Genomic DNA, 12,184 nt, shown 5'->3' on the forward strand with positions numbered 1-12,184 from the left:
TTTCGTGAGTATTTTATTCTAGATGCAATCTAATAAATCATTGAGGCGAACTTCTGAATACTGCCGACGGTCATATAAAGATATCAATATAAAACATAGATATAGATATATATAAAACTCGTGTTATAGGATTTTTTTCTAGGTCTGTTTGATTTATTATGGTAGGTTTTAACGGCATAAGAATGAGTTTTTGTAAATCAATTCAGTCAACCAAATGGTTTCCCCTTATTTCACTTCCAAAGTTAACACTGAATTTCTATTTTTTTAAATTTCTGAACACGTCTAGTTTATGCGTAACCCATCTCTAGCTAAGGTATTCAATTGACGTTCATATGATTACGGATTTCATGAGGTCGAATTATCCACTTGCTAAATGCCCTTTAACGATAACACAAATTATAAATTAACAAGAGTGCACAGGCTGCCTTCTTTTCTTATCATTGATAGTCCTAAATATAAAGCTTTATCACAACTGTCACATAAACTTAACATAAACCAAGAAAACTAAACATTGACCAATGAATCATGAAAATGGGGTCACGGTCAGATGAACCATGCCAGGCAGGCATGTACAGCTAACAATTCTTCCATACAACAAATACAGTTGACAAATTGCTTACAAGAAAAACAGACCAAAACACAAGAACTTATCACTAAGCATTGAACCTTGAAAATGAGGTCAAGGACAAAAAAACCTGCACGACTGACATAAAGATCATAAAATATTTCCAAACACCAAATCTAGTTGACCAATGGCATATACATGTGTAGTATTTTTAAAATTCAATACCAAAATTCAAAAACTTAACCTTGATCAATGAACCATGAAAATCAGGTCAAGGTCAGATGACACCTGCCAGCTAGACATATACACCTTAGAATCATTCCATACACCAAATATACAAGACCTATTGCCGATGGACGGAGGCCAGAGGGTGATCTAACACTGACACACCAAAGTCCCAGAGGGATAACTATTTTTACATCCCAGCTGTTTTAGATTAGACCAAAAAACATTTTCAATTCACAAAATGTAGTTTAGAACGCCACACAACCGTTATAATATATTGTATATAACTATATAATGTATACCCTTTATGACCACCAAACCTATGACTCGGTAGATATTAATCAATGTTATCTCGCCCCACTGGCCAATCGGCCCAGACTAGATCGCCACTTCATAACAAAATTGACCCCTCTTGTTTACCGACTTGCCCCATTTTGATAAAGTGTAAAATCAAATTGCACAATCATTCCAACAACTAACTTACAAACGAAAAGGGTTTAAACCCACTAAATAAAGGTCAACAAACTCGCCCCACTTATAAAAATATCTTTAAGTATGTTTAATTACTAAAAGTTGGTATCCAATAGATCTAGTGTAGTGGTATGTGTTGTGGGTTGATATGCTAAAGGTTTTGAGTTCGAATCCCAGCATAGACACTGGATTTTTTCTATGCAAATTTTGATATATGGTCTTTTCAGTATTATAATTAATTATATATAAGTTATACTTTTATAGTGGATTTGACATTTCCGCCAAAATGTTACAGAACAAAGGAAAGCATGCAAAACAAAGAAACTCAGACAAGGGTGATGTGGTAGGGGTGATCTGGCTCAGATCATCCCTGTTAGAACAAAGGAGCTGGGATGCAATTAAAGAAATTAGCGTTTATTGAAATGTTTAATCTCAAATATTGATTTGAGAGTAAATATAAACCAGATGCTCTGCAGGGCGCAGCCTTATACGACCGCAGAGGTTGAACCCTGAACAGTTTGGGCAAGTATTGATAAAACATTCAAGCTGAATCCAGCTCTAAATTTGGATTGTGATTAAATAGTTGACACAGCATACGTTTCTGACACAGAATGAATGTGTTCTAATGAACTTAAAAATTTTGTTTTCTCTTAAAGCAATTCACTATGCTGTTGAATATTAATCCTCTCAAAAAATTGTTTTAAGAAATTTTCTTTTTATTTATGAAATTTCAAATGAGAAAAATAAGAATCTACATACACAGTTAGATTTTGCATATCAAAGAACCCCATTTATTCAATTTTTGATGAAATTAAACAAAGTTCGATTTTGGACCCAGATTTGGACCAACTTGAAAACTGGGCCAAAAATAAAAAATCTAAGTACATTTTTAGATTCAGCATACCAAAGTACCCCAAGGATTCAATTTTTGTCAAAATTAAACTAAGTTTAATTTTGGACCCTTTGGACCTTAATGTAGACCAATTTGAAAATGGGACCAAAAATTAAGAATCTACATACACAGTTAGATTCGGCATATCAAAGAACTCCAATTATTCAATTCTTGATGAAATCAATCAAAGTTTAATTTTGGACCCTTTGGGCCCCTTATTCCTAAACTGTTAGGACCAAAACTTACTTATACTAAAGTTATGGTGCGAAAAACAAGAAAATGCTTATTTGGACCCTTTTTGGCCCCTAATTTCTAAATGTTGGGATCAAAACTCCCAAAATCAATCCTAACCTTCCTTTTTTGGTCATAAACCTTGTGTTAAAATTTCATAGATTTATATTCACTTTTACATAAGTTAGAGTGCGAAAACTAAAAGTATTCAGACGAAGACGACGACGACGCAGAAGATGACGCCAACGTGATAGCAATATACGACGAAAACTTTTCAAATTTTGCGGTCGTATAAAAAAAAGATTTGGTTGGATCGCCAATGAAACAACTCTCTTCATCATGCTCATGAGACCAAAACACACAAAAATTAACTACTACAGGTCACTGTACGGCCTTCAACAGTGAGCAATTTTTTGTATTTGATTGTAAAAATTAGTTAATTAGCTTTCAATTAAAACAGGTTGAATGATTGAAATAATTTTAAAAATTATATTAAATAAACATGTTTTGAGGGGAGACAACACTGTAAACAGTCTGGTTTTTTTAGCAGTGAAAATTGAAAACGTTTGCAGCCACTGTAGCTCTTTTCGGAGCAGGAAACCGTACCCTGAAACAAGATTGTTTTGAAAGGCCAGGTAAAAACCTACAAAATTCATACAGTTTTGATTATGAAAAATGTGCATGGATCATGTCTTCATGGGTGTGCACTTGACCTGATTTCAAGTTTTTTATGTTAAAATTATACCTTTTTTCCCCCATGTTCATTGGATGAAGTTTTTATAATATATTAAAAGTACACATTATTTTTATTTCATTATAAACTAGAGAACATTCTGATTCCAGTGATATCTAGTTTTATACAAGTATCTTTATTAATCAGTCCACCAGTAAGGGTCACATATGCATGGTCCCTCAAAACATGACATCATAGAAAAAAACTGTTGATTGCACCCTTAAAGGGACAAACATAAAATATAATGATGTTTTAGCAAAGAAATGTGTTAGCAAATGTAGTAAAATTATTTTGAAAAATATTATATGACAGGTATACATTAATTAAAAGCATCAGTTTGGTACATTTAATGCAAATATTACAGATTTGTACATAGCAACCAGAAATAAGAAAACCAGACTCTGTGCGACTATTGAAGTTTTTCGTCTTGTTGCGACGTCATGATATTTTTATTCAATCTCTCATATATTTTAAACTAAAAGTTGCACATGAAAAGTGTAGATTTTTTCTACTTTGACCTTTACTACTGATCAGAGTAACATACATTTTTATTCATATATATTGTATATTTGGTACTTTTTATAGTCAATAAGGTACAAGTGCCATTCCTAAGAAAAACACCATTTCAATATTTTTCTCAACTCAGCCTTATCTTAGTTCATATAATACTAGGTACAAAATATGCTTTAAGTACCTTTATTCATGCTTATTTCATAGTTTTTATTCTATTTATTCAAAAGAAACCCTGTTTTATGATTTATTTTCTTTGTAAAACTGATGAAAAAGGGATAGAGGAAATGTTTGGAATTTGCCAGTTAAACTGTTTGCCACTGGCCAAAATGCCATTACTACGCGACATAAAAAAAGAGCTGTAGTTTCACTATTTGTGGTCACAATCCTTAAAGTAAGACATCATTTTAATCGGTATAGTGTACAGATTCAGAAAAGCTGAGAAATTTTAATTTGTCGCATACAAAGTTTTGCCTTAAGGGTGCTATTAACAGTTTCGTACTAAAAACTAGGGGTTATTCCCCGTCTAAAAATAACCATGGAGGAAAACCCCTGTTTATTTACTTACTTGGTGAAAAAGTATCATGTTTTTTGTATTTGATTGTAAAAATTAGTTAATTAGCTTTCAATTAAAACAGGTTGAATGATTGAAATAATTTTAAAAATTATATTAAATAAACATGTTTCGAGGGGAGACAACACTGTAAACAGTCTGTTTTTTTAGCAGTGAAAATTGAAAACTTATTTGCAGCCACTGTAGCTCTTTTCGGAGCAGGAAACCGTACCCTGAAACAAGATTTTTTTGAAAGGCCAGGTAAAAACCTACAAAATTCATACAGTTTTGATTATGAAAAATGTGCATGGATCATGTCTTCATGGGTGTGCACTTGACCTGATTTCAAGTTTTTTATGTTAAAATTATACCTTTTTTCCCCCATGTTCATTGGATGAAGTTTTTATAATATATTAAAAGTACACATTATTTTTATTTCATTATAAACTAGAGAACATTCTGATTCCAGTGATATCTAGTTTTATACAAGTATCTTTATTAATCAGTCCACCAGTAAGGGTCACATATGCATGGTCACTCAAAACATGACGTCATAGAAAAAAACTGTTGATTGCACCCTTAAAGGGACAAACATAAAATATAATGATGTTTTAGCAAAGAAATGTGTTAGCAAATGTAGTAAAATTATTTTGAAAAATATTATATGACAGGTATACATTAATTTAAAAGCATCAGTTTGGTACATTTAATGCAAATATTACAGATTTGTACATAGCAACCAGAAATAAGAAAACCAGACTCTGTGCGACTATTGACTATATGACGTCATAGAAAAAAACTGTTGATTGCACCCTGTAGTCAAAGAACTTAGAATTGATTATATTCTATTTTTTACTTTTGTGCAATACACTATGATGTTGCGAATTGACCCCTCCCCCCAAAAAAACAAGAGGCTGTCAGAGAGTCAATCCTGGTGCATTGTGCCAGTGTTGTATTATTTCCTGTACAGATAATGTATTCTAACTTGGTCCTGTCAATGCCTCTTCAATCTTTGCATCCTGCACAATACTTAATTTACTAAAATGGGCTAAATAATTTATGACATCTATTGTCTACATATTTTGTTTTCTTTACACAAAAAATACTTACTGGGTTTCCTCTCCGACTTTCCTAAGGTCACTATCAGCCTGTTTAATTTGTTCCTCTAACTGTTTAATTTTTTGTTCTCTTTGTTCAGGTGTGTCTCCACCAAAAAGTTTCGACTTCATTCCTGTCAGTGAGAATGAACTTCCTGCTTTTCCTAGGTTCTGACAGGAATTGTAAACATGATTATTATAATACCCTATGTCTGTCTTTTACCAGTGTTTTTAATTAACACCTGGCTATTAATTACAATCTCAGAACTAATATTATAAAGAAATTAAAATTCCATAACAACTGTATTCAATTATTTAACTACTTTCCAACCAAGACAATTATCAATTCCAGTGTCGTAGCTGCACTTTTAATGAAGATGCCAAGCGGTGCGAGAATTGATTTGTGCCCTTTCTTTGCAAAAATGAATATTTTTTTTCGATCTATTAGATTGTTAATTCTGAAGTAAGTGAAGTATGCACAGTTGAGTGTTTTGCTATATATCAAATCAAAGACCTAAAACTGACTAAAAAAATCTTGTGTTGGTTTATATATCTTACAGTGAATTTGTATAATCAGGGATTATGTAGAATCCCTGATTTTTCAGGGAATATGTAGAATCCCTGATTTTTCAGGGAATATGTAGAATCACTAAGATCATTAGTACTTATACATAATCCCTGAAAATGACCAGTGATTTTACATAATCACTGAACATTTTAATAATTATTCTACAAATTCCCTAGTATGATCCTTTGTTTGACAAAAAAATAAGTAATATAGACAAATTATTATTTTTTTCTTTCATATTTCATGCCAGATGAAATAATTTTGCTTTTTAACACAAATGATTATCTTAAAGATTTAACAAACACAGGGTTTTGAGATAAAGTTGAAGAGAAGAAGACTTCAAAATTCATATCATCATTCTTTATATATATAGCGACAACGTTTGTTTATTAAAGTCAGAGTCAAATATATATTCATTTTTTATTTGTAAATCATGATCAACAGAGCATGTTATTTGTGGTACATGTGGGAAAAAAATGGTGAAGTAGATTATGGAACATCTGTTTTGTCGGGGTTTTTTTTCCGGTTCATATGAACAAGAAATTCAAAACTGAGAGAACTTATGCATCTAAATGTATAGAAAAAACAAACAAAACTAAGGATTGAGGAATAGAACAAAATTATAGAGGAAGCTGGAATTTGGTGTTATATTCTCATAGCAATTCCACAGGGTGAAAAGGGAAACCCCGCGGACACCCAAAAAACATAGTGGCAATTGTTCACAAAAAGTCAGACCACGAAACATGGTATCTTGCTAAAACTAGTTCGAGGTTGCTAATTCACTTTTTTTAGGGGATACATTTTATGATTTTACAGAACATTTTATTTCTTTAAGGCGTGTCGAAAAATCTGATTCAATATGTGAAGGAAAAGTTTTTTTAAAATATGGATATTGTGGTAAAAACAGATGTGAAGCATCGTACTTAAATATATTGTGTTTTACATTTCAATATAGCATGCCTAACAATTCAATAATACAAAAAACGTATTTATACATTACACAACATTATCAATGACCGTAAAATAGCGAAACTTTCAACTTTCGTTTGCTTTGTGGACATGTGCAAGGCAATCACGGTTCAAAGAAACCTATTTTGGTATAAACTTTCAAATGCAAGTATACAAGGAAAATTTATGTCAGCTTTACAGTCGCTTTATGAAAACATATCTTGTGCAGTTTTAGTAAATGATCAGTTCACTCCATAGTTTAATGGTGACGCCGGACTTAAACAAGGCTGTTTAATTTCTCTAAGCCTTTTTGGCGTCTATATTAATGACTTAACCCAACGAATTAACGATCTACAGTGTGGTATCAAAATAGATGACATTATCATGAGTATTTTGCTCTATGCAGATGACATTGCGCTTATTGCACATGACGAATGGAAACTTCAACGAATGTTGGACGTGGTAACAACTTGGTGTAATGAATGGAAACTTCATATTAATGCAGGCAAAACACAGATTGTCCATTTTAGAAAACCATCAATTAGTCGTAGTATCTATTTATTTACGTGCTCTAATACCAACATCGGATATGCTGATTCATATAAGTACCTAGGCCTTTGGCTGGATGAATATTTGAACATGCAAAAAGCTGTTGGAGAATTGGCCAAGTCGGCTAGTCGTGCACTAGGCGCCCTATACGGAAAATTTATAAGTAGTGGAGGTATGACTCAGCGTTGTTTTTTTTCAAGCTGTATGAATCAACAGTTGAGCCTATCCTATTCTACGGAAGTGGTATATGGGGAACAAAACAATATTGTGTGATTAACAGTGTTCAAAACAAAGCCTGCAAATTATTTCTAGCTGTAGGAAAACGAACATCAAACTCCGCAGTATGTGGCGATTTTGCACTGATAACGTGTTTCGATAAACAAAAACTGTCATGCATCCGTCTATTATGTAGGCTAAAACGCACAGACAATGACAGAATTATTTCAACGGTGTCGAACTGGGCCTCAAGACGTCCGAAAGGATGGCACAAGCAAGTGACCGGTTTTATAAACTCTATTGAATGTGCAGATTTAGTCAATAACACTCAAATATTATTAAAAACAGCAGTACATCTAATTAAAGACAAACTAACAATTCTAGATAATGATGAATTTTTATCAGAACTTTTTAATGACAGAAATCAGCCAAATGGAAATAAACTACGAGCTTATCGCTTATACAAAGAAAATGTTAAAACTGAACAATACATACAGCGTAACATCCCACGTTCCGTAAGACGAACAATGACACTTTTTAGAAGTGGAGCATTGCCATTGGCTATTGAAACGGGACGATATTCCAGACCGCAGATACCATTGAATGAACGATTATGTAAACTATGTGACCATTCAACTGTAGAAGATGAAATACACTTCATGATGAACTGTCCACTCTATTCAGACATTAGATTTGAACTTTTTCAAAATGCTAAACAGTTATTTGACAATTTTGAAATATCAACAACTGCACACAAGTTTACATTTTTAATGAAATGTGATGAAATCCAACCACTTTTGGCTAATACACTCCATAAATGTTTTATGAGACGTAAAAGATTTATATAATATTGTTTAAACTTAATGTATTGATTTAAATTTCATTTTTTTATGCCTTGCCTACGAAAGTAGTAGGGGCATTATGTTTTCTGGTCTGTGCCTCCATTCGTTCGTCCGTCTGTGCGTCCGTTCGCTTTAGGTTAAAGTTTTTGAAGGTAGTTTTTGAAGAAGTTGAAGTCCAATCTACTTGAAACTTAGAACAAATGTTTCCCATGATATGATCTTTCTTATTTTTATGCCAAATTATAGTTTTGACCCCAATTTCATAGTCCACTGAACATAGAAAATGATAGTGCGAAGTTCAGGTTAAAGTTTTTGGTCAAGGTATTTTTTGATGAAGTTAAAGTTACATCAACTTTAAACTTAGTACACATGTTCCCTATGATATGATTTTTCAAATTTTAATTCCAAATTAAAGTTCTGACCCCAATTTTCACGGTCCACTGAACACAGAAAATGATAGTGTGGGTGGGGCATCCGTGTACTATGGACACATTCTTGTTGTATTTTTACTTTGTAAATCTTTACTTGGCGAATTTATTTTGAATTAATCGTTAAATTTTTACTGTAATTTTTACTAAAAGTTTTACTGAATTCTTACTGATTTTTTTTATTTAACCGTTACCATGTTTACCCTAGTGGCGTTTTTAAGCGAAATAAACTGTAATTATACCTCTTTTGTATTTATTGTTGATTTTTATTAGTAAGTTCTATATTATTATTTTGGAGCATTCATGAAAAGATATTCTATAATTGTGTGTACATATTTAATGAGTTTTAAATCATGTAATGCATGACTATGCCTTTTTATAAAAAAAAACATTTTTCTTCAGTATAACGGTTATAGCTTTTATTTGTATAATATAGTGTCTCGTAAGTCTTTTTAGGTTGGGTATTGATGCTTTTTTTTTTATGATGTTAACGTTTTTATGTATTTTAATGTAGATCAACACTTTAATAAACTATTATTTATCTTTATCTTATCTTATCATTTAAAAAAACTAGAGGCTCTAAAGAGCCTGTGTCGCTCACCTTGGTCTATGTGAATATTAAACAAAGGACGCAGATGGATTCATGACAAAATTAAAGAACCTTAGTGAGCACGCTCACATACCCCACGTCCCCTCATTGTCATTGGAGAAATTAAATAAGTGAAAGAAAAAAAATTGTATAAGAAAAATTAATTTCCTGCCAATATGCACATCTAAATAGTATGTCCTTATTATCTACAAAATTTCAAGAAATTCTGTTGTGTGGTTTGAGAGGAGTTGCGATGACAAACTGTTGCAGTAGTACATTAAAGTAAATAAGTTCAAAGGGCGTAACTCCTAGAAAAAAAATTGAATCGCAATTTCCTGTCGATATGCACAACTACATAGTATGTCCTTATTATCTGAAAAGGTTTCATGAAATTCTGATGTGTGGTTTGAGAGAAGTTGCGATGACAAACTGTTGCAGTAGTACATTATAGTAAATAAGTTCAAAGGGGCGTAACTCCTAGAAAAAAAATTGAATCGCAATTTCCCTTCGATATGCACAACTACATAGTATGTCCTTACTATCTGAAAAGGTTTCATGAAGTTCTGTTGTGTGGTTTGAGAGGAGGTGCGATGACAAACTGTTGCAGTAGTTCATTATAGTAAATAAGTTCAAAGGGGCGTAACTCCTAGAAAAAAAATTGAATCGCAATTTCCCGTCGATATGCACAACTACATAGTATGTCCTTATTATCTGAAAAGGTTTCGTAAAATTCTGTTGTGTGGTTTGAGAGGAGTTGCGATGACAAACTGTTGCAGTAGTACATTGAAGCAAATAAGTTCAAAGGGGCGTAACTCCTAGAAAAAAAATTGAATCGCAATTTCCCGTCGATATGCACAACTACATAGTATGTCCTTATTATCTGAAAAGGTTTCGTGAAATTCTGTTTTGTGGTTTGAGAGGAGTTGCGATGACAAACTGTTGCAGTAGTACATTAAAGCAAATAAGTTCAAAGGGGCGTAACTCCTAGAAAAAACATTGAATCAAAATTTCCCGTCGATATGCACAACTACATAGTATGTCCTTATTATCTGAAAAGGTTTCGTGAAATTCTGTTGTGTGGTTTGAGAGGAGTTGCGATGACAAACTGTTGCAGTAGTACATTATAGTAAATAAGTTCAAAGGGGTGTAACTCCTAGAAAAAAAATTGAATCGCAATTTCCCGTTGATATGCACAACTACATAGTATGTCCTTATTATCTGAAAAGGTTTCGTAAAATTCTGTTGTGTGGTTTGAGAGGAGTTGCGATGACAAACTGTTGCAGTAGTACATTGAAGCAAATAAATTCAAAGGGGCGTAACTCCTAGAAAAAAAATTGAATCGCAATTTCCGTCGATATGCACAACTACATAGTATGTCCTTATTATCTGAAAAGGTTTCGTGAAATTCTGTTTTGTGGTTTGAGAGGAGTTGCGATGACAAACTGTTGCAGTAGTACATTAAAGCAAATAAGTTCAAAGGGGCGTAACTCCTAGAAAAAAAATTGAATCACAATTTCCCGTCGATATGCACAACTACATAGTATGTCCTTATTATCTGAAAAGGTTTCGTGAAATTCTGTTGTGTGGTTTCAGAGGAGTTGCGATGACAAACTGTTGCAGTAGTACATTAAAGCAAATAAGTTCAAAGGGGCGTAACTCCTAGAAAAAAAATTGAATCGCAATTTCCTGTCTATATGCACAACTACATAGTATGTCCTTACTATCTGAAAAGGTTTCGTGAAATTCTGTTGTGTGGTTTGAGAGGAGTTGCGATGACAAGAAACAGGACTGACGGACGGACGGACTGACGGACGGTACGACAGACTGACGGACGGACAGACTGACGGACGGACGGGTCAAAAACATTATACCCTGCGCAACTCGTTGCGTGGGGTATAATTATGTTTTTGTGATGGTGAAGTGTTTGTACATCTTATTATATTAAACATTCTTGCTGCTTACAATTATAACTATCTATATTGAACTTGCCCAGTAGTTTCAGTGGAAAATGTTAGTAAAAATTTACAAATTTCATGAAAATTGTTAAAAATTGACTTTAAAGGGCAATATCTCCTAAAGGGGTCAACTGACCATTTTGATCATGTTGATTTATTTGTAGATCTTACTTTGCTGAACATTATTGCTGTTTACAGTTTATCTCTATCTATAATAATATTCAAGATAATAACCAAAAACAGCAAAATTTCCTTAAAATTACCAATTCAGGGCAGCAACCCAACAACGGGTTGTTGGATTCATCTGAAAATTTCAGGGCAGTTAGATCTTGCCTAGATAAACAATTTTACCATTTGTCAGATTTGCTCTAAAAGGTTTGGTTTTTGAGTTATAAGAAAAAAGCTGCATTTTACCCCTATGTTCTATTTTTAGCCATGGAAGCCATCTTGGTTGGTTGGCAGGGTCACGCCACACATTTTTTAAACTAGGTACCCCAATGATGATTGTGGCCAAGTTTGGATTAATTTGGCTTGGTAGTTTCAGAGGAGAAGATTTTTGTAAAAGATTACTAAGATTAACCAAAAATGGTTAAAAATTGACTATAAAGGGCAATAACTCCTAAAGGGGTCAACTGACCATTTTGATTATGTTGACTTATTTGTAGATCTTACTTTGCTGAACATTATTGCTGTTTACAGTTTATCTCTATCAATAATAATATTCAAGATAATAAGTGAAAATGGACAAAATTTCTGTAAAATTACCAATTCAGGGGCAGCAACCCCAAAACCGGTTGTCCGATTCATCTGAC

At 33.0% G+C, this 12,184-nt stretch overlaps 1 protein-coding gene across 1 annotated transcript in view; it reads right to left on the reverse strand.

The window, feature by feature from the left end:
• LOC134708024 (sorting nexin-4-like) overlaps window positions 1–12,184 on the reverse strand; it is a 71,190-nt gene that overhangs the window by 9,913 nt on the left and 49,093 nt on the right. Inside the window, exon 12 of the mRNA XM_063568263.1 lies at window positions 5,291–5,448. Coding sequence (XP_063424333.1) covers window positions 5,291–5,448 — 158 coding nt within the window. The remainder of the gene's footprint in view (window positions 1–5,290; window positions 5,449–12,184) is intronic.

The sequence above is a fragment of the Mytilus trossulus genome, chromosome 2 (assembly GCF_036588685.1).
Source record: "Mytilus trossulus isolate FHL-02 chromosome 2, PNRI_Mtr1.1.1.hap1, whole genome shotgun sequence".
Classification (NCBI taxonomy): Eukaryota; Metazoa; Mollusca; class Bivalvia; order Mytilida; family Mytilidae; genus Mytilus; species Mytilus trossulus.